A 24,052-nucleotide genomic window follows, 5' to 3' on the forward strand; every position below is an offset into this window, starting at 1 on the left:
GTTATGCTGACAAAAGTTTGATTGATTAACGTCAATAGTGTCATAAAGTTCTGTAAATCTATTGATAAGGTAGCTAATAGACAATTAACTGTCTTTTCTATGTTGCTTATAGCCTATGTAGGTATTTATAGACAACTTTATTGAAAGAAACGGGATGAACATCTACCTGTTGAAAATCGTAATAACCAATAGGCTATGAATTGTAGTGTTTCTTTATTTTGTTTTCACTGTCTTTAAGTTCTAGTCCGGAGAGAGTTAACTGATAGGCTCGGTCCTTTCCCAAAATATTGGATCATCTAATATTATGCTAATTGTCCCTCAGAGCGAGATAGCCCATTGGATGTGAGTCCAATACCATTTCATATTTGAGCCCTGACGTCAGGACGCCTATAAAAGTCAGCAATGCATTTAAAGTCGTCTGCGGGGGTTGATCCCTTTAAAAAAAATCTCTCTCCGTCAAGCCTGGCGTGGAGTTTTTTTTGTATTATTCTCTTCAAGGCACGAATTTGCCAGTGACACCTCACGTGAACCTCCTTCAATTTCGCGCACTAATCCTAAAAGAAGGCATGAAGTGTTAAATGTTAGAAACACACAGAACCGCGTGCAGACAAGGAGAGAGAGGGCGAAAAACGAGAGAGCGACGCACGCGCTGTTCTAGTGCGTCTGTGCAAACACTGCGTTAAAGAGAGAGAGAGAAAAAAGATCCAATTTCAAAAAACCAAAAACGTGCGCAGCACAATTAGGCTAGAAAACCCCTTGTTTTTTCAACATTTTTTTTTTTTAAATAAAATAAATAAAGAAATCAAGCTGGCTCAGTGCGTGTCACCGCACCCCGCTTTGACAGGTGCTGCTCAACCCGTTTGGAGGACTGCTGTCAGCAGCAGCAAAAGGATGGCATCAGAACTGGCAATGAGCAACTCCGACCTGCCCACCAGTCCCCTGGCCATGGAATATGTTAATGACTTCGATCTGATGAAGTTTGAAGTGAAAAAGGAGCCGGTGGAGCCGGATCGCAGCATCAGCCAGTGCAGCCGTCTGATCACCGGGGGATCCTTGTCTTCCACCCCGATGAGCACGCCTTGCAGCTCGGTTCCCCCTTCCCCAAGCTTTTCGGCGCCCAGCCCGGGCTCCGGGAGCGAGCAGAAGGCTCACCTGGAGGATTTTTACTGGATGAGCGGCTACCAACAGCAGCTGAATCCCGAAGCGCTGGGCTTCAGCCCCGAAGACGCGGTAGAGGCGCTGATCAGCAGCAGTCACCAGCTCCAGTCCTTCGATGGCTATGCTAGAGGGCAGCAGTTTGCCGGGTCGGCCGGGGCAGGAGGCGGCATGGCCGGGGAGGAGATGGGCTCAGCAGCCGCTGTGGTATCGGCTGTTATCGCTGCAGCAGCAGCGCAGAACGGAGGTCCCCACCACCACCACCATCATCACCACCACGCCGGGGGACACCACCCCTCTACCGGGGTCCCGTCCAACGCTAGCTCGGCGGGCAGCCACCAACACATGGGACACCTGGACCTGGACGACAGGTTTTCGGACGACCAGCTGGTGACCATGTCAGTACGGGAGCTGAACCGACACCTCCGCGGGGTCAGCAAAGAGGAGGTGATCCGGCTGAAACAGAAGAGGAGAACCCTAAAGAACAGAGGCTATGCCCAGTCATGCCGCTACAAGCGGGTCCAGCAGAGACATGTTCTGGAGGGTGAGAAGACGCAGCTGGTCCAGCAGGTGGACCACCTCAAGGCGGAGATGTCGCGGCTGGCCAGGGAGAGGGACGCATACAAGGACAAGTACGAGAAGCTCATCACCAACGGCTTCAGAGAAAACGGATCCAGCAGTGACAACACCCCCTCATCCCCAGAGTTCTTCATGTGAGTTTCACAGTTTAGAATATAGTCACTTTAAAAAAAAAAAAAAAAAAGGAAAATAAACTGTTGTTAATTTTGTCAGGATCGTAAAGTTTCCGTGCGTAAAGGTGGGGATTGGCAAAGACACAAATTAATATTTTTTAAATTTTCTTTACACATTTTGTGGTGATATTTAATGAGAATGCGGTTAGGTAAATGTTCCGTGTTAAATTAGGTTTGTGGATTACATTGTTAGAAATAGCCTGTATAGATCTTATTCGTTGTGTTTTGCCGTCGTTATTTTGTATTTTAAAAAGGATAAAGAAAATATTTGTGTGCATTTTGTTTCGTGGGGCAACTCCCTCAAAAGTGTCAAGTGATCATTAATAATCTGTGTTTATAAAACTTGCTCAATCGGCCTAAATCTTAAATTTAGGCCTACAGTACATGTAGTCAAATTTAACTGAAAGTTAACTCTTAAATATTTGTTTTGTTTTAATGTCTTTGTAGGCTATAATTTACTCCATTTTCATATAATCTATGTTTTTCATGTTTTGAGCATTCAAACAGTAAGCCTATGGCATAATATAGACGACGTTATAGAGCCTAAATCAACCATGCAGGTCATGTGCGGTATTTTGCTGTCCTTTCAGGAATACTTTTGTTACACTTTCTTGGATGACAACTGCATGTTATGTATTTATATGGACTCATCGCTTTTGGGGGGATTTGGGACCAACCATTGTGAGGGACTTCATCCTCCATCAGTCTCCTCAACCCTCAACTCACCTCTCATCCCCTCCTCACCTCTCGCCGTCCCTTCTGACATTGAGCCTCATTCTCTACACACAAAGCCGCTGACGCATCACCTTTCACTTGCCAGGCTAGGATTATGCCTGGAGAAAGACAGACAGGACATTTGGAATTCTATCTTCTCTTGAACGGAGTGCGGTGTGTTACACGGTCGTGCATATAGCGGTGTGTAGTCCACTATTCATCTGATGGCCTTTTGTAGCCTATTTATGGATTCCTGTGGATTCCTTTATAATTTAAAAAGGCATATTTTAATTCAGTGAATATTCAGTCAATGTGGTTTTTGTTACGCAACAGGTTGCTTTTTATGTTTGAATATTGTTAGATTATTTAGATTAAATGTAGGCATACGTTTGTATAATTTTTGTCCAAATGCACTAAATTATTTTCCTTCTTCTTTTCTTGTCTTTGATACAAGTATCGAAGAAGGAAATGACATAAAGGACAAATGAGATATAGGTTTAAATGCATAATCTTAAACCAGGTAAAGCTTCAGTCTGTCTTTATCAAAAGTGTGATGACGAATCACCATTAAGAGGTGGGAAATCTCTTCATCTGAAATGTGTCATTCACTGAAAAAGGAAGGAATTGCTGGACTGTAATTGCACGCATGTTACCCGAAACCCGGTGGGTCTAAACCGATCGGAAAACTGTTCACTGCTGGGAATTGTTGGAAATGTTTAGGTGATATTCAATAACTTTAATGTTGCTATATAAAATGTAATCATGGTGAACTATGGATATATTCTTAAAAAGATGTCCTGGTGTCTAAGGAAATGACTTAAACATTGTTTAGACAACACAGTGTTCAAACTGGAATATTGAAATTCCTACCATTCATCAATAAATGTTTATGAATGGAAAGTTAAACTGTCATTAATGTTCATTTTTATTAATGCATGTTTAAATTATTGTTATGCTGACTTTATCGCCGGTTTTACTTGCCTAATAGGCTACACTTGTGGATAAGGCTAAATTAGTCCTAATTCTTGGTAAAAAAAAATTAAGTTCATAAAAGCATTCGGGAATTGCCTATACGCCTATAATTTATGTGGTTTAGTATTATACCTTTCGTGTAAGCTCAATACACTTTTGCCTCCTGCTGTGCTGTAGGCTATAGACACATCTTAGGAGGACAACATAGACCTAAAGCAACAAAAAAAAATGTTTTCTTGCTTATAAAAGCATACAGTGACGTTATGTTGTTTTGAAGACGCTGTAATAACGTGTCGTATTTAGCTCTTCCGCTGTCTTGTACAGAAATAAGATTTATTTCACCTGTTGCTTAATTGCTTAAAGAGAATTACAACAGTCCAAACTAAATATTCCAGTTTATTTAGACATTAGGCCTAGGCTACATATGCGGATTGTTTTATACACACTTCACATGACGCCGGGCACAGGACCCCAGTCCCATTTTGTTCATAATTAATTTAAGAGCTAACGTTTGCTCTTTGCTCCGTAGCAGTCAAAAAACTCGACCCTGAACCCTTTAACTCAAAAAGTTAAATTGTAAATATGGCATGGAGATATAGCCTAGTATTTAGTTCAATAAAAACGGTCCCTATATTTACCATAAGGTCAATTGAAGGGGAATCAGGCTACTTGATGCGCAGAGGGTAGCCTGGAACGAAGTTCAACATGTCATATTTTTACCCGAAATAATTGTAAACGAATAGGCTACACATTGCTCACTGTTTGCTTATGGTGGAACATGGGCTATTAGTCCAGTGTAAAAAAAATGTAAATTTTTGGAGTCGGAAGATTTTTAACGCAGGGAAAGTCAGATCGTGAACCTCTAAATGGTTGTTCCATTTCATTGTCATTCTTGTCAAATTTCTTCGTTCGATTTTGAAATCTGAAATAGGCTAATCAAATGAGTAGACGAAAGAAATATATATTTCGTTATGACTTTGACAATGTTACAACTACGCGGGACAGTTTTCTAAATGGAAGAATCCAGCATGTGGTGCATGTCTTTGTGTGCTGTGTCTGTTTCGTCCCTTTTTACCCGCAGTGCTTGATTCTTTTTACTATCCCATTCTTCTGCATAATAATAGATCATAACATTATCTTTTTGCTAATGTTGTTAAGTTCTGGTTTGCATAATCATATGTACAGTTCTGACTGGTATGAAGGCGAGGTTATAACAGAACACGCGAGCCTTAAAAGGAAGGCAAGGCTATGCATTCCTCAGAAGCATACCTAATACCTATGGGGACATTGAATGATTTTGTTATTGGCTATCACTTTTTATTTCATCATTACTTCTTAATCTGTAGACATTCTAGTTTGGAAAGAGTGAGAGGCATAGATGGAATGCATTTCCACATGAGATCACCTACGTAATGCACCTGCTTTTTGAGCTGTGCTCGTTTGCCTGTGTGCATGCAAGGTTATGTGTGAGGGTGCTAAAGAGAGTGAGCTTTTTTTAAGCATGCATGAGCTTGAAACACTTTGGAATAGATATTCAAAAAGCAAATTCATTCCATTTAAGCAGATAACAGTTAACTCATGGGTTCCCTTTACATCCTGGGTTAGCAGCATGGCTGAGATAAGTGTGTGTGTGTGTGTGTGTGTGTGTGTGGAATTCAGAACAATCAAACTGATACTGCATCGTAGCTCACTGTCTCTGTCTGTTTGTCCTCTAACTTTGATACCTCCCCCATCTCTCTCTAGTTTTGATAACTCTGCAACTTTAAGGGAAGATGGCCGCAGCCTGTTCCCCACCCCCAGGTGCTGCTCATACACAGAGCACAGAGAGGTGCAGGCTGGGATATCATGGTCCTCCCCTGGCCGGAACGGACTATTTCCCCTTTGACTGAGGGAGAGAGAGAGAGAGGGATAGAGAGAGATTGAGAGAGAGGGGGGGGGGGGGGGGGGCAGAGAGGGAGGGGAGGGGGAGAGAGAGAGAGGCCTTATGCTTCTTTAAGATGATAAACGATGGGAGAAACGTCCAGGCAGAGGGGAGAGGGCCTTTTAGTGGTCCTGTGCCATTAATTTATAGCCCTGCCTTCTGATTAAGTCAATACAGTGTGCTATTTAATTACATTTGTGTTCTAACCTGGAACTGGAGACACCATACTTATTTCAAGGCACCTCTTTACTCCTACAAGTAGATAGAATTAGTGGGGTTTGCTGTGTGATGGAGCTCTGGCTCTGGCACAAGGTCCAGGAAATTAGCTTGAGTCTATATACCATACTTGTGTTAATAATCATATGAAATCATACATTCAAACATTTGGTGTGGAATGTCAGTGTGATGCTTTTTTCAGTAGAACTATGTTAATCATGAACAAGTTTTCATCCTATTTTGGTGAACTTCATATTTTAAACCATATTTATTTTTCTAAATTTCTACACATTACGGTGTTCTTACTCATTACATTTCTGTAATTTGGCCATGGGAATAAGGCAGGTTGTGTATTGGTGCAAACTTGGCGCTAAGCCCCTATTGCAGAGTCTGTTTTGTTTGTCCACTGAAGTGTGTGTGTGTGTGTGTGTGTGTGTGTGTGTGTGTGTGTGTGTGTGTGTGTGTGTGTGTGTGTGTGTGTGTGTGTGTGTGTGTGTGTGTGTGTGTGTGTGTGTGTCTTTCCTGCTTGTATGTGCATGTGTGTGTGTCTTTGCTGCTTGTATGTGTGTGTGTGTGTGTGGGAGCCAGAACCACTATGAGGTAGGATGCTGTGTTACCAGATCACTTCCTGTGTAAGAGCAGCCAGGGCAGAACAGAACAGAGAGGACACAACACTACTTCCTCTTTACACCTGTGTTACCAGATCACTTCCTGTGTAAGAGCAGCCCGGGCAGAACAGAACAGAGAGGACACAACACTACTTCCTCTTTACACCTGTGTTACCAGATCACGTACTGTGTTAGAGCAGCCAAGGCAGAACAGAACAGAGAGGACACAACACTACTTCCTCTTTACACCTGTGTTACCAGATCACGTACTGTGTTAGAGCAGCCAGGGCAGAACAGAACAGAGAGGACACAACATGATTCTTTACACCTGTGTTACCAGATCACTTCCTGTGTTAGAGCAGCCAAGGCAGAACAGAACAGAGAGGACACAACATGATTCTTTACACCTGTGTTACCAGATCACTTCCTGTGTTAGAGCAGCCAGGCAGAACAGAACAGAGTACTAGGACACTAGTACCTCTTTACACCTCAGCATCACAACAGATGTACCACACACACACACACACACACACACACACACACACACACACACACACACACACACACACACACACACACACACACACAGATATTATATTAGGATTAATTGAATCAGCATGAAGTGTAATTCCGTTCTCTGTCCCAGCATATTGACTGGTGTGCTGTGATCATTTCTACTATGTCCAATGATCAGGTTATTACAGCTAATGCAGTTGTCTCCTGTCACAATATTGGACTTTCTCTCTGAGGTCAACAATGGGAAATCACTTTGAAATGCATTCTTATTGACATTTCAATCAACATGATGTACTTCACTTTAATGCCTTTATTAAAGGCACAATGGCTTGTGGTGTGCATTGTGTGTTTCAAGTTGTATTAGTCGTATGAACTGTTGAATGCACTGGATACACATGGTACACACCAACGACAGCAACAACAATAAGAGATAAGAGAAGATCAGCATATGAACATAAAGGAAATGGCTCAGTAGAATAGAATACACATTTTAGGATCAGTATGATACAGGAAGTGTGTGTGTGTTCTTGTGTGCACGTGCGTGTGTGTGTGACTAAGTGGATGTGCTAGGAAGTCAATGTCCAGCATTGCGTCTTTGATTTGACCTTGCGGTGAGAGAGTCTATCAAAGCATCCATTCCTCCAATCTGTCTGTCTATTGAGTGTTCAGTGTGGACAATCTATATGAGCAGATTACTTTCTCCCTTTGTTATAATGCATTTTATTCAATATATGCATTTTTAGGAAGAAATCTGAGATCATCCAAACGCCCTCAAATCCTCTGCTTGCATATTATATCCATCCAAGAACGATCTTTTGGTATTTGTTTCATAAGTACATTGTTGTCAAAGTCCCAAAATGTTTTGATTGTCAGCAATCAATTTTTCAAGAAATGTAACTTTCAAAATACAGAAATCATCCCCGTATGCTGCGTTTTACGTCATGTGATGCTGCGTTTTACGTAATATGATGCTGCGTTTTACGTCATATGATGCTACTAAATGCATCATACGGGGATGATTTCTGTATTTTGGGACTATGTCAACAATGGACTAATGAAACAAATACCAACAAATAGTTTTTGGGTGGAGTTTTCTTTTAAGAAACTCAGCAACAGAGCAAAGGTTATAACCACCTCCTCATCTAGTCAAATGTTTCTGTAGTTGTTTCTGTATGCAGTATGAAAGCTGCTTTTGTTTAAATCAATTATGCTATTATTAATATTAATTAATAGGACCCCCCCCCCCCCCCCCCCCCCACACACACACACACACACACACACACACACACACAAACACATACACCCAGACTTGCCCTTACAACGGCACTACAAAGGGTTAAACACCTATAGTATTCACATTCAAAAGAGGAAACAATTTCAATCTCTTCCACTCACTCCCCATCTGCATCTCTCTGTGTTGCGATAAACATTTACATTTAAAGTGATTTAAATCAACAGCGTTTATGTACCTCTGTACTGCGTCCATCACTCTGCCCTAGGAATGCAGGAGTCTCTCTCTCTCTCTCTCTCTCTCTCTCTCTCTCTCTCTCTCTCTCTCTCTCCGATGGCTGAGTTATGTGTCATTTATTTGAAAAGCTAATAATTTAGCATTTCCCCCCTCCTGTCACGGTGCGGGCTGCAAGGTGAGGGAGCTGTATATTTACAGGGTCATATTGCCTTCTCTCTGCCGACTGGCTTGGTGAGACTGAGCTCCTGGACAGCCACAGATATGTCTGGGTGTTTGTGAATGTTTGATACTGTGTCGGGTTGTATAACATCTGTCTAAACCCAAATCACCCATACATGTGATACATACACGTTTGTTGTGAAATATGAATTTCCAATATAATTTAGCAATATGTGCTCTACAATCCATCTCAAGCAGTCCTGTACACTCTTAGAAAAAAAGGGTTCTAAAGCTGTCCCCATAGGAGAACCCTTTTTGGTTCCAGAGAGAACCCTTTTTGGTTTTAGGTAGAACCCTATGTTGAAATGGTTCTACATGGAACTGAACAGGGTTTTACCTGGAACCAAAACTAGTTCTTCAAAGGGTTCTCCTATGGGAACAGCCAAATAACCCTTTTAGGTTGTTTTTTTCTAAGAGTGTGCTGTGCTCATCTTTTCACTCACATTTGAATCTGCTGGAGAACCCCTCCTGATCAGAATATATAATTAACTAAAGGGCAATAGATGAATACTAATTATGATAGAATTCTAATTTAGCAGCACAGTCTTCTGAAACACAGCTAAACATTCCTTCAGAGTGTTGAGTTGCAGGTCAGAAAGCCTGCTGTGTGTGCGTGTGCGTTCGTGCGTGTGTGTGTGTGCGTGTGTGTGCGTGCGTGCGTGCATGCGTGTGGAGTTGGAGCTTAGCCCGACCCCTGTGTGTTTTACCTGCAGCTCATTGAAGCTGTGAGGTGATTTACCCTTCTACTGCAGTCAGACACGGATTTAAATCAACCACGTTTATGTACCTCTCTGCCCCAGGAATGCAGGAGTCACAGTCTCTCTCTCTTCTCTCTTCTTATCTCTTCTCTCCTCTCTTCTCTCCTCTCCCCCTCTTCCTCTGTCTTCTCTCCCTCTTCCTCTCTCTCTCCTCTCATCTCCTCTTCTCTCTCTCTCTCTCTCTCTCTCTCTCTGTCTGTCTGTCTGTCTCTCTCAATTCAATTCAATTTGATTTATTGGCATGACGTAACAATGTACATTTTGCCAAAGCTTACTTTGGATATTTACTATTTACTATATTTAATATGAAAATAATAAGTATCAAAATTGTCGACGGGACAACAGTAACAACAATAACCAAGGGTCAAAATAGCCATACATTGAACAATAACAATAGTGGAGGACATGTGCAGGTTGGTTGGTCTGTCAGACACTGTCCATCAACTTATGGCAGGCAGCAATATAGCGCGCTGCCAACCCACAGCTCTCTGCGTCCTCCCCTAACAGGACGGGTAGCCTACAGTCATCAGAGAGGTCTTTGAAATGTTTTATATTTTTCACATTTTGTCAGGAAATGCAGCTCCGTCTCAGGTTCTGCTGTTGTGCAGTGGCTGCACAGTCTCTCTCTCTCTCTCTCTCTCTCTCTCTCTCTCTCTCTCGCTCTCTAGTTTTCTCTCTCTCTCTCTCTCTCTCTCTCTCTCTCTCTCTCTCTCTCTCTCTCTAGTTTTCTCTCTCTCTCTCTCCTCTCTCTCTCTAGTTCTCTCTCTCTCTTTTCTCGCTCTCTCTTTTCTCTCTCTCACTCACCAGTCTAACAGACATTGATCTCCAGCCAGACAAGGTGACCCAAAGTGTTGTTCAGCTCTTCCGCTGTCTCTCTCCTCTCTCATTTTATCTGTACATGGGAAAGACCCTGACCTCACACACTGGTGCCATGCCCTAGCATTCTCTCTGTGTCCCACACTGATGGGTGTGCATGCACCTGTTTGTACGCATGTTGCTTTCGATTATATCTGCCGTCTTATTTATCTGCACAATGTCTGCAAATTAATATCAATTTCTACGGCTCCTGGTCAACTTCACACTCAGTAGCACACATTACAGTGCACATAACAGGACTCAGTAGGCTACTGCACCTTCAATCTCTACAGCAAGTGGTGAAGCGTGTGTGTCATTACCCTCCTGCTTTCTCTCAGAGTGGTGTGTGGTAGTGGTAACTCCTGGCTAAGCAGTACATGGTCCATATGGTCTCAGTGTTAATGACATGACTGGAAAAATGAATGGCTGTCATTGTTGCTTAAATATGTATAAAGAGGCTTTAATGTGCTCTTTCTCTTTCTCTTTCATTCACCTCCCTCCATGCTACACTCCTAGAAAAAAAGGGTTCCAAAAGGGTTCTTCGGCTGTCCTCATAGGGGAACCCTTTTGGGTTCCAGGTGGAACCCTTTTTGGTTTCAGGTAGAACCCTCTGTGAAAAGGGTTCTTCCTGGAACCAAAAAGGGTTCTTTAAAGGGTTATCTTATGGGGACAGATTAATAACCCTTTCAGGTACTAGATAGTACCTTTTTTCCTAAGATTGTACAGAAGCTTAGCGTATTTTTTAGTGAAACTATTTTCTGCCTTTTTTTAACTATGTTTTAATCCTTGCCTTTATTATCTCTATCCTCAGGACGTCCAGAAAGTTCCTCCATCTGTGATAGTGACCCCTGAACCCTGCCCCCTGACCCTTGACCTGGAGTCTGAGGTAACATCTGCCATCTTGTCCCTTCTCCTCAGCTCACTGATCACCTGGTTCATAACACACACATTACTTTTTTTAAGCTAGCTATATTATTGCTTTTGAACAATTCTGGAAAAGATGAAAAGTATACACATTCACAACAAAATCTTTATTGAGTTTAATATAATAGTTATTCATATAATTGTATCTTATTGTTTGATTATTATTGTTATTTCCAATACTTATTAAACAAATATTTAGCATTTTATGAAGCACAATTGTACAATTATACTGAAGGATATACATATTAACAGTATTTACAATTTTGATTATCATCTTTGAATGGTCTTTAAAACATATTTATCAAATAACTGTCAGTGTGTCTTGTAAAATGGGTTCACTGTTTTACTAAATCATTTTCACATTTCAATAGGGCTTGACTTTGCAGATTTAATTTGAGAAATGTTATAATAATTGTTCACAGTCTTCAGAGTGATAAAAACACACCTCCTTACCTTTTCTGTGTTGATTTTGTTTAGATTTTGGACAATATTACCACAGTATGTAACCCTCTGAATGTGTCTCTATACAGTGAGGCAGTCCAGACGATATGTTGGCCTCTGTTTTCTATACCTCTGGTGAAGCTGTGTGTTGATCGTCTGACAGTTCTGGTTGTGAAGCCAGGCAGCGGTAGATGTACAGGCTCCATACGGATTAGAGTTAAGTGCTAATGATTTTAATGGTCGGCGCGACCAGAGGACAGACATGCAACTAGCTCAGGAGTACGCCTTTCTTGTTGGGACTTCTTTCCCCTTCTATACCAGGGATCATCATCTGGCGGCTCGCATCAATTTGCAGAGTACAAATGATTTAGAATTATGTTCTGGCCTCCCGACCATCCACTCAAGAAAATATCTGCTCGCGGCTGAATCTAGTTGATGTTCCCTGCTCTTTATGTTGTGATAATTACAATACAAATCTCCCAACAAAGTCCTCCGTTTTCTGTATGCAGAAATCTGAGCACAGTGACTGTACATAAGGTATCTTTTGAGGATTGTTACAGCATATATTTGACAGGCTCGTGTCTCTGTGGCTTGTGTCTGTGACGGAATGCAATTTTCCGTCTGGTGTCCGACAGCACAGGCTGATTGACAGGTGGGGAGTGACATGCCCTCTCTGCTCCCTAGTGGTCATTGGATAGGGTCACAACCTTTCACCTCTCAGCTGACCCTTGACCCTGGGACTCTGTCTCCTGTCTCCATGGGGACAGACTTCACTTCTCACACTGACAGACAGAGGGACGGGTGGGAGTATGGGAGGAGATTGAGGGAGAGAGAGAGGGATGGGAGGAACCTCTCTATCGGGGCAGACAGACAGCCAGGCAGTGAAGGATGGCGTGCGGAAGGAGGAAGGGAGAGGAGGAGGGAAGAAAAAGAGTTAGGGATGGAGGGATCTGGCAGTGGGTGCAGCCAGACAGGCAGGCAGACAGGGAGAGCGGAGGCAGGCAGTGACCTTACTGTTGTCCCAGTAGGATCGAAGGGCTTATTTAAAGGCCTGGTCAATGTGGAGTATCACCCTCACATATCACTGTGTCTGAGATAACAGCCTCACAGCCTGACGACTCATCACCACTGTAATATAACGCTCACATACACACTCAGACACAGTGTGTGTGTCCACTTCGTGGAACAACTCTCCGAAAAGCCCCGGAAATTTTGAACAAAGACAGCATCAATATCAGCGTCACAGTTGCTCTGTGTGTTTGTTAAGTATATACTCTAAGGAATCGTGTGGCAGCGACAGGGTTAACGCCGATCAGTGCAATATAAGACAGCGGTGTGTGTGTGTGTGGCTGCGACATTAGGACACCTGCATACTTCAGCATTTTCTGCCTGTCAGGAGTTCTGAGGTCACTGGTTGGGGGAGAGGGGAGGTGGGGGTTGGAGGAAGGGGGAGGGAGAGAGGGGTGTGTTTTAGAAGCAGGCTCAAGCTATAGAGCACGTTACAGGGTGTGAGTGTGTGCGTGCGTGTGTGTGTGTGGTGCCTCCCAGGCTGCCAGCAGGTCAGGTTATTATTGAAGGACACAGACACAGCAACATCACGGTGTGTGTATGTGGGGAGGTACTGTATGTGGGTGAGTATATGTATTTTTCTTCATTAATACAGTATTTGTCTTTGTCTCCTTGTACAGAAAAATCCTTGTGTGTGTGTGTGTATATATATATATATATATATATATATATATATAGGTACTGGTATATAGGTCCAATGCTGTATGTCTCTCCTCCCATGTTTCTAGTTGTGTGAGTACAGAGCCCAAATTTAGTCTGTTTTATTCAGATCTATTTTAATGAGTCTTTGGTGGAGACTTCGGTAGAGTGTGTGGGGCACGTGTGTGTTTGCGAGAGGGAAGTGAGGGGAGGGGGGAGGGGGGGGCAGGCAGAGACACTGTCCTCAGGTAGGGAATGTCTGTTCACAGCATGATTGAGAGAGATGCAGTGATTAGTTGTGAGTTGGTTCAGGGGAAATACATTACACTATCATAGTTCTTAGCCTTAGGGTCTTCCTGTAGCCCACAGCGTTCCCTCATCTCCTCCCTCTCTCCTCTTTTCTTCTATGTCCTCTCCACACACACACACACACACACACACACACACACACACACACACACACACACACACACACACACACACACACACACACACACACACACACACACACACACACAAACACAGCCACATTTCTCCTTCCTCTTGTCTTCCCTCTCCTCTCCTCTCTTCCCTGCAGTGTCTCCCCAGCACTAGCTCGTTAGCTTTGCACCCCGTGTCTAATTAAACTCCAGCAGCCCTTGTGTTAGCGCTGATGCTATAGAGTTGTTAACATGGCACAATACCAACACTCCTCAGGATATATCTCAATACACAGTCCTACAGGAAGAATCCATCTAGCTGCAATACACACCCTGGCCCCGATACTAATGTTTATTAAAAACCCAACTAGCTACCGTTTGAACAGCCACACAATGCAGCACTCTACATCTAAATAGAGATTTGCCTCAGTATAATGGAGCATGGATCCCTGTACTGGGACATCCTAGCTGTACTGGATATGTGCTTGCGTGTGTGCAAATTCCTGCATGGACTAAATCTTTCACCTTGGCATATAGTGCATCCATAACATTGTGTGTTTATGTGTGTGACTCCTGTCCCTCCTTATATAAATGTACCTACTAGTCCCAGTGCATCCATAACCAGATGCAGCCGTCCATCCCCTCTCTCTAACACCCTTTTATTTCCCTCTCGCAGGGCACACACACACACACACACACACACACACACACACACACACACACACACACACACACACTGAGAACATATTGCCTAGGCCTGGCTGGAACAGGAGGCTTCTCCTGCTTGTTATCTTGATAAATAACCAGGCTGCAGGGAAACTGCTGAATTCTAGCTTTCTCCCTCTATATCCTCAGGATGACATTCATTTGAAGTGCTGCGAGGGAACTAACTAACACAGAGATAAATAAGGAGACGCCAGTGCTAAACACACTGCTGTTCCCATATTTACACTGAGTGTACAAAACGATAGGAACACCTTCCTAATATTAGGAACAGCCTCAATTCATCGGGGCATGGACTCTACAAGGTGTTGAAAGCCTTCCACAGGGATGCTGGCCCATGTTGACTCCAATGCTCCCCACAGTTGTGTCAATTTGACTGGTTGTCCTTTGGGTGGTGGACCATTCCTGATACACACGGGAAACTGTTGTGTGTGAAAAAAACAGCAGCATTGCAGTTCTTGACACACACAAAAGTGTCATGGTGCGTATATCCAAGGAAGCACATATGCCTCAATGCAGTCATATTTGTGGCTAATTGGGGGTGTGACTTTCAGTTAGTTATTTTTGGCCACCCCATTCCACGGTCTGTCTCTCTCTCTGTCCCCCCCCCAGGATGGAGCATCCTGCTATAAGACACCCCATTATTTTAACAATGTATGGTGTGGTGCATAAAAAGGTCACTCCCTGATATCTAGCTCCATGTAACAACAAGATGTATGGACTAAACCCTGCAGACTCTTCTGTCACAGTCCCAGTGTTTTACAGTGAGGTAGAAAGAGGGATTCATATACCCACTGGAGTTGGTACATCACACTGTGTGTTAAGGCTTCCAGACTAAAAGGCTTTGACAAGTTCTGGGTTAACAGTACTGTTGTCATCTGTTTGTGTGTGTTTGGTTCCCCTATAAAGCAGTGTTTTAATTGTATTAACTGTATTTATCACATGCTGTCATGACATGGTCATGTGATCACATGAACCACTGCCAGCAATTAAGCCCTATAAATCACTCATTCACAGAAAGAGGTAGAACATAGGAGAGAGAGAGAGAAAGAGAGAGGGAGGGAGAGGGCAATGGGTGGGTAAGGGAGAGAACAGCAAATAATAGACGTTTGCATTTTTTTTCTATAGTAAGTCATTTCGTTATTCTATTGTATATTAATGTGCTTCCGCTATGTGTTCATGCTAAATTAATTATAGCGAGAAAGAGACAGACAGAGAGAGAGAGAGAGAGAGATGTGAGTGAGAGTGAGCCAGCCGCAGAGGCTATATATCAGCTGTGTGGTCTACATCTCTCTCTCTCTTTCCTGCTAGACTGACTTATCACTGACGTATCCCCCTCTCCCCTTCTCAGCACATGCTAGCTAGACTGATGGATTCCTCCCTGTACACAGTAGAGTAGACCTACAGACTGACGGATGGCTCTCAACTGATGGCTCTCTTCTCTGCTGCAAGCATCCACAATTTTACAGCTCCTGTACATTACCATATAAGATAGTCTATCTCTAAATAGTCTCTTTAATTTGGACTATTCTCACTTGGCCCTGATTTATCATGGTAAAAGTGGTTCCAGTTGTAATCAGTGAATTGATGTACTGAAGCTACTACTCAGTGCCTGCAGGGCACGCTGGCTGGACCAGGGCTGACCTCTGCATTGCCTGTATCAGTTTCTTCAAACCTGGAGGCAGGGTACATACAGAGATTCAGCCTGGTCACTGGCTTTTAAATGGCTGATTAAACTTTCATGACAGGAAAAGGACAGCTTCTGGTGATGGAAGAGGAGAGTAGAGAACACACATTCACACTCCTAATAGACTACCGCAAATCCTTTAATGCATGCTCCGATTGAGCCTGTTTAACACACACACACACACACACAGTGTTTAACAACCAGGTATTCAAGGGATAAGAGAGTTTTAATGATTGGGGAAGTGATTCCCAGCAGATCTGCTCTCTCTGTTTCCCAGTCCTCCCCTCTGTCGATGTCTCAGATAATGATGTCAATGAGAACGGATGCAGTGAGAGAAGGAGGGAGGAGAGGAGGAGAAACATGCTGCTAATCGCTAGGCCACAGAGGAATCTCTGAGAGAGAGAGAGAGAGAGAGAGGCAACGTACTCATGCTCAGAGTACTGGGTAGGCTACATTAACTAAGTGTTCCAGTTGTCACAGACACTTAGGGGTTAAACATCCCTTTCCCTCTCTGCTCCACTCTCACTGTTCTATTAGTGGCCATTTTGGAAGTGTGCTCAAATCTTACTTAAACAGGGCAATGTGCCCTCCTCACTTTGCCTACCCCTCTCTCTCTCCTTTCTCCCCTGCTCCCTCCCCCACTCAATGCTCCTGTGCTCTACTGCTCTGGGTCAAGGTTGACACACATACGGTACAGAGGGAGGGAGGAGAGGGAAGAGAGGAGGAGGCACGCAGGAGGTGGAGCAAGAGAGAGGTGTGCATGAGGGATCTCTCTTTATCTGCATCTCCCTGCCTCCCTCACTATATTTATTTATTTCTCATATGCAAACACACACGGGTCTATTTTAGAACAGGAAAGTGAGACACTTCCAGCAGGAGTGAACACCACCTGCTCACAACAACACTTTATTTACACTAAAAACTCAAATTCTGAGAAATACTTGTTTACATTACATTTACATTCATATACAGTATATTATTTTCTGTCCTTCACATTGGCTTGTACTGTACGTTCTCCGTGAGTTCCATTCCCCCAGTGATCTCCAGTGATTGGCTGTTAGATTTAGGGGTGTTGACCTGCTGTCAGGGTTAGATTGGACCAATCAGAGTCATGATAGCAGACAGACAGAAGAACACCTGCTAGACAACACCATGTCCCCTATTCCACCTGTACTCAGCTCGATACAGGGCCACACAGCTTGCTGAGCAGAGGTTGTGTGTGTGTGTGTGTGTGTGTGTGTGTGTTCTGCAGCTGAGGGAGTCTGTAGAAGAGGTTTAGTTTGCAGTATCACAGAACGATTGCCTGACTGCGGGGGGGGGGGGTATTTGATGCAGTTTTTGTTGCTTTGTTTTACGGTGTAGTTGTATGACTAGTGAATACCTGGGACTGATAACACTGGACTGGTATTAGGGTTACAGCATATGGGGCTCCCATCTGAAGACAGACACACACTCACACGCTATCGAAAGCACACACGCGCGTGCACTAACGAGCGCGCACTAACTAACTAACTAACTAACGCACGCACTAACTAACGAACGCACGCACGCATGCACACACACACACTAACGAACGCACACACACATGCACGCACAAACTAACGAACACACACACACACACACACACACACGCACTAACGAACGCACACACACAAATTCCTGCTGTGAAGAGCGGAGCCTGAGAGGTCAAGTCCACATTCCATGCCTTCAGTCCCAGAGGGGTCACATGGGTCATGAGGCGGTCACTATGGAGTCAGAGGGGAGGTCATAAGTCAGGTTAATAAGAATAAAAAGGGAAAGTCTATGTTTCTTTCATGTAAAGCCTTTGGCCATGTCCAAAGACCCATACTTTCTAAATAGTCTGCTTTTTGGGTATGTGAAAAAAGACATGTAAAATGTAGAAAATGTAGAATGCTTTAAATGCCAGGATGTCATACTCATTTCAGCTTTTCATCAAGTAGAAGTCGCTGCACATTATTGAGGAAGAGAATTGTCTTTTCACACTCGTGTTTGACAACAGCTGATAATCAGGGGATGCGCTTTACATAAATGAACATATGCATATTGTGCATTAGATGACCCCTTGGATGAGTAGTATGTTGATATTTGTTTCTTACTGCATACGTTTTTACTAAACAGTACATTGTAAATACTTTGCAGTGCTATTAATACACAGTATGTTGTTTTAGTAAGTAGTGGGCAAGACAGATTTCGGACACAGTCTCTGTCTAAGCAGGGGTTATTGCCAGTGAGGGTTGTGAAGAAGGATCATTTTATTGCATGTCAGCAGAGTTGAGGTTTGCAACAAATAAATGGTATTGTTATTCTGCGGCTAGCTTCAGCATCAACATGTAATAAAGCAGGGTCTTTTCTTTTCTCTCCAAGGCTCCTCTCCTCTACCAGGCGTGGATAATTACATGTTCTTTTTCATTTAAGTTCAATTAGAGCTGTTTTCCAGAATGTCTTCGTTTTAACTTTATATTTTTCCATCATCAAAGTGAAATCTAAAAAGGGCGATCATTGCAATTTAATTACGACAAATCCCTTTGTGAATTTCCTCTAGTGTTTGTTTACAAGTGTATTTGCCTGCTTCTGCAGTTTTTGTGAGGGCTTGTGTGTGTATTGCTGGTGTGCATCTCTGTGTGTATGTGTCTGTGTGTTTTAATGGCTACAGTATGCACTTGTGTGAGTGTTGTGTGTGTGTGTATCAATCGCACTGGGCTTTATGTAAATAGATAAGATGGTGTTTTATTCCCAATCAGAGGAATCTCCTGTCGCGTCCCAGTCTCTACATAATAACCTCCAGCATCGCTCTGTACCCCCGACACACACGCACACACACACACACACACACACAGCATTTTGCAGACACGGCACATTTCCTCTCTCAGGGGGGAAAGGCTTTGATAAATGAAAATAAATACTTTTCTTCACATAAAGAGCTAACAGGGAAAGGAAGGAGGGTAGAGAAAGGGGGAAGTGGTAATGAGAGGGAATAGGGTAAAATACAGTGAGGAGGAGGGGTAAAAGGGGTAATGAGAGGGAATAGGGTAAAAGACAGTGAGGAAGAGGGGTAAAAGGGGTAATGAGGGGGAGTTGGGTAAAAGACAGTGAGGAAGAGGGGTAAAAGGGGTAATGAGGGGGAGTAGGGTAAAAGACAGTGAGGAAGAGGGGTAAAAGGGGTAATGAGGGGGGACATGGTAAAAGACAGTGAGGAAGAGGGGTAAAAGGGGTAATGAGGGGGGACATGGTAAAAGACAGTGAGGAAGAGGGGTAAAAGGGGTAATGAGGGGGGACATGGTAAAAGACAGTGAGGAAGAGGGGTAAAAGGGGTAATGAGGGGGGACATGGTAAAAGACAGTGAGGAAGAGGGGTAAAAGGGGTAATGAGGGGGGACATGGTAAAAGACAGTGAGGAAGAGGGGTAAAAGGGGTAATGAGGGGGGACATGGTAAAAGACAGTGAGGAAGAGGGGTAAAAGGGGTAATGAGAGGGAATAGGGTAAAAGACAGTGAGGAAGAGGGATAAAAGGGGTAATGAGTGGGAATAGGGTAAAAGACAGTGAGGAAGAGGGGTAAAAGGGGTAATGAGGGGGAGTAGGGTAAAAGACAGTGAGGAAGAGGGGTAAAAGGGGTAATGAGGGGGGACATGGTAAAAGACAGTGAGGAAGAGGGGTAAAAGGGGTAATGAGGGGGGACATGGTAAAAGACAGTGAGGATAGGGGTAAAAGGGGTAATGAGAGGGAATAGGGTAAAATACAGTGAGGAGGAGGGGTAAAAGGAGTAATGAGGGGGGACATGGTAAAAGACAGTGAGGAAGAGGGGTAAAAGGGGTAATGAGGGGGGACATGGTAAAAGACAGTGAGGAAGAGGGGTAAAAGGGGTAATGAGGGGGGACATGGTAAAAGACAGTGAGGAAGAGGGGTAAAAGGGGTAATGAGGGGGGACATGGTAAAAGACAGTGAGGAAGAGGGGTAAAAGGGGTAATGAGGGGGGACATGGTAAAAGACAGTGAGGAAGAGGGGTAAAAGGGGTAATGAGGGGGGACATGGTAAAAGACAGTGAGGAAGAGGGGTAAAAGGGGTAATGAGGGGGGACATGGTAAAAGACCGTGAGGAAGAGGGGTAAAAGGGGTAATGAGGGGGGACATGGTAAAAGACAGTGAGGAAGAGGGGTAAAAGGGGTAATGAGGGGGGACATGGTAAAAGACAGTGAGGAAGAGGGGTAAAAGGGGTAATGAGTGGGAATAGGGTAAAAGACAGTGAGGAAGAGGGGTAAAAGGGGTAATGAGGGGGAGTAGGGTAAAAGACAGTGAGGAAGAGGGGTAAAAGGGGTAATGAGGGGGGACATGGTAAAAGACAGTGAGGATAGGGGTAAAAGGGGTAATGAGAGGGAATAGGGTAAAATACAGTGAGGAGGAGGGGTAAAAGGAGTAATGAGGGGGGACATGGTAAAAGACAGTGAGGAAGAGGGGTAAAAGGGGTAATGAGGGGGGACATGGTAAAAGACAGTGAGGAAGAGGGGTAAAAGGGGTAATTAGGGGGGACATGGTAAAAGACAGTGAGGAAGAGGGGTAAAAGGGGTAATGAGGGGGGACATGGTAAAAGACAGTGAGGAAGAGGGGTAAAAGGGGTAATGAGGGGGGACATGGTAAAAGACAGTGAGGAAGAGGGGTAAAAGGGGTAATGAGGGGGGACATGGTAAAAGACAGTGAGGAAGAGGGGTAAAAGGGGTAATGAGGGGGGACATGGTAAAAGACAGTGAGGAAGAGGGGTAAAAGGGGTAATGAGGGGGGACATGGTAAAAGACAGTGAGGAAGAGGGGTAAAAGGGGTAATGAGGGGGGACATGGTAAAAGACAGTGAGGAAGAGGGGTAAAAGGGGTAATGAGGGGGGACATGGTAAAAGACAGTGAGGAAGAGGGGTAAAAGGGGTAATGAGAGGGAATAGGGTAAAAGACAGTGAGGAAGAGGGGTAAAAGGGGTAATGAGTGGGAATAGGGTAAAAGACAGTGAGGAAGAGGGGTAAAAGGGGTAATGAGGGGGAGTAGGGTAAAAGACAGTGAGGAAGAGGGGTAAAAGGGGTAATGAGGGGGGACATGGTAAAAGACAGTGAGGAAGAGGGGTAAAAGGGGTAATGAGGGGGGACATGGTAAAAGACAGTGAGGAAGAGGGGTAAAAGGGGTAATGAGGGGGGACATGGTAAAAGACAGTGAGGAAGAGGGGTAAAAGGGGTAATGAGGGGGGACATGGTAAAAGACAGTGAGGAAGAGGGGTAAAAGGGGTAATGAGGGGGGACATGGTAAAAGACAGTGAGGAAGAGGGGTAAAAGGGGTAATGAGGGGGGACATGGTAAAAGACAGTGAGGAAGAGGGGTAAAAGGGGTAATGAGGGGGGACATGGTAAAAGACAGTGAGGAAGAGGGGTAAAAGGGGTAATGAGGGGGGACATGGTAAAAAACAGTGAGGAAGAGGGGTAAAAGGGGTAATGAGGGGGGACATGGTAAAAGACAGTGAGGAAGAGGGGTAAAAGGGGTAATGAGGGGGGACATGGTAAAAGACAGTGAGGAAGAGGGGTAAAAGGGGTAATGAGGGGGGACATGGTAAAAGACAGTGAGGAAGAGGGGTAAAAGGGGTAATGAGGGAGGATAGGGTAAAAGAGAGTGAGGAGGAGGGGTAAAAGGGGTAATGAGGGTCTCTGTTCAGTAAATCCTCACATTTAGATTTTTTTCCCCCAATTAATTATCAAAAAGAGATTAAAATAATGATCTGACATTGGGACAGGACAACATTGTATTTATTGTTTTTAATGTTGATGGGAGAGAGTGAGTGAGTGAGTGAGTGAGTGAGTGAGTGAGTGAGTGAGTGAGTGAGTGAGTGAGTGAGTGAGTGAGTGAGTGAGTGAGTGAGTGAGTGAGCGAGTGAGTGAGTGAGGTCTCTGAGCACAGAGGTTATCATTCAGGAAGCTGCAGCATGCATCTCTTATCAGCTGATCAGTATCTAAAGCCAGACTAGAGAGAGAAAAAGAATGAGATAGAAAAGAGGGAGAAAGATACAGGAAGAGAAAGAGAATACACTGAAGGTGTAGGTGGTTTATACTGAGTTTAACTAAGAGAAAAACAACACATGATTTAGAGGAAACTGGTTTTTATCCTCGTCTTTCCTTCTGTCCATTTCTCATTCCGCAATGTCAGAGAAGCCCCTCTCTTTTCCATGATTTTTCTCTCTCTTTCTTTCACCCTCATATCTCTCTCTACCCTTGCTCTTCCAGACCCCATTTAAAAAACACTCCCAAACCATAGACAGCTCTATAACTATAACTCCACCTCTCCTCTCCACCTCTCCTCTCCTCCCTTCATCCAGAGCTAAATTACTTTCAGAAATAAAGAACACTTATCTTATCTACTGCCTCCATAGTACAGCCTATCACAGCCACGGTCTCTGGTCACAGCCACGGTCTCTGGTCACAGCCACGGTCTCTGGTCACAGCCACGGTCTCTGGTCACAGCCACGGTCTCTGATCACAGCCACTGTCTCTGATCACAGCCACGGTCTCTGGTCACAGCCACGGTCTCTGGTCGCAGTCACGGTTTCTGGTCACAGCCACGGTTTCTGGTCACAGCCACGGTCTCTGGTCACAGCCATGGTCTCTGGTCACAGCCACGGTCTCTGGTCACAGCCATGGTCTCTGGTCACAGCCATGGTCTCTGGTCACAGCCACGGTTTCTGGTCACAGCCATGGTCTCTGGTCACAGCCATGGTCTCTGGTCACAGCCACGGTCTCTGGTCACAGCCACGGTTTCTGGTCACAGCCATGGTCTCTGGTCACAGCCACTGTCTCTGGTCACAGCCACTGTCTCTGGTCACAGCCACGGTCTCTGGTCACAGCCACAGTCTCTGGTCACAGCCACGGTCTCTGGTCACAGCCACAGTCTCTGGTCACAGCCACAGTCTCTGGTCACAGCCACAGTCTCTGGTCACAGCCACAGTCTCTGGTCACAGCCACGGTCTCTGGTCACAGCCACTGTCTCTGGTCACAGCCACAGTCTCTGGTCACAGCCACTGTCTCTGGTCACAGCCACGGTCTCTGGTCACAGCCACGGTCTCTGGTCACAGCCACAGTCTCTGGTCACAGCCACGGTCTCTGGTCACAGCCACAGTCTCTGGTCACAGCCACGGTCTCTGGTCACAGCCACAGTCTCTGGTCACAGCCACTGTCTCTGGTCACAGCCACGGTCTCTGGTCACAGCCACAGTCTCTGGTCCTACCACACACTATAATGACAGAGTAATGTCTTATTTTCAACCGTTTTCATTGTTGGAACGTAGTCTCTCTAGACCAGGAAAGGGCAACTGGTGGCCCCCAAGTCTCTCGAAAGCAGCAGACTTACTATAAAACGGTAACCTTTTCTCTAAGCTCCATGGCAAAATGTGTAGAATTGCACAAAATTTAAAACATTTTTTTTTTTTAAATGCCTCTCCCCTGTCAAGAGGGGAGTCGCTAACCTGTTTTGCTCACAAGGTAGGTGGGGGGGTTTGGATGTGGGTACGCAGACCCGCAAGCCGCTGCTGCCCCTCATGATGAGTTCAGATTTTGTGGCCCCCACCCCCATCAAAGTTGCCCATCCACCTGCTCTAGACAGACTGGTTGCCTCCCACAATCTACCAATGTTCCAGCTTACATGTCTAAGTATACCACGTCTGCTTGGCATAGAGGAAAAGGCCTTATCTGCTTGTTGCCCTAGCGTAAACAGCACAATTCCCACCCACATTTTAAGCATTGCATACCCTAAACTCTTGATTTGTTTGGAGAGCTGTCCTTTGAAGTTACCAAGATAATGTGTCATTAATCCCAGACCTAGTGCTGTTGCTGCCCTGGCTCTGGGATTCCCGAGACTAGTTGGGACAGGAAGCTGACAAGAGGCAGGTGACCACTCGTTCTGTTCTGTCATGCCGCTTTTCCTCTCAGCTCCTCTCCTCTTCTGCTCTGTGGTTGAGAGAGC

At 44.6% G+C, this 24,052-nt stretch overlaps 1 protein-coding gene across 1 annotated transcript in view; it reads left to right on the plus strand.

The window, feature by feature from the left end:
- Positions 1 to 409: 409 nt before the first annotated feature.
- The window catches only part of LOC110521975 (transcription factor Maf), a 52,816-nt gene continuing 29,173 nt past the window's right edge, over positions 410 to 24,052 (plus strand). The window contains exons 1-2 of the mRNA XM_021599998.2: positions 410 to 1,868; positions 10,966 to 11,040. Coding sequence (XP_021455673.1) covers positions 892 to 1,868; positions 10,966 to 10,993 — 1,005 coding nt within the window. The 5' untranslated portion in view covers positions 410 to 891 and the 3' untranslated portion in view covers positions 10,994 to 11,040. The remainder of the gene's footprint in view (positions 1,869 to 10,965; positions 11,041 to 24,052) is intronic.

Source organism: Oncorhynchus mykiss, chromosome 1, assembly GCF_013265735.2.
Source record: "Oncorhynchus mykiss isolate Arlee chromosome 1, USDA_OmykA_1.1, whole genome shotgun sequence".
Classification (NCBI taxonomy): Eukaryota; Metazoa; Chordata; class Actinopteri; order Salmoniformes; family Salmonidae; genus Oncorhynchus; species Oncorhynchus mykiss.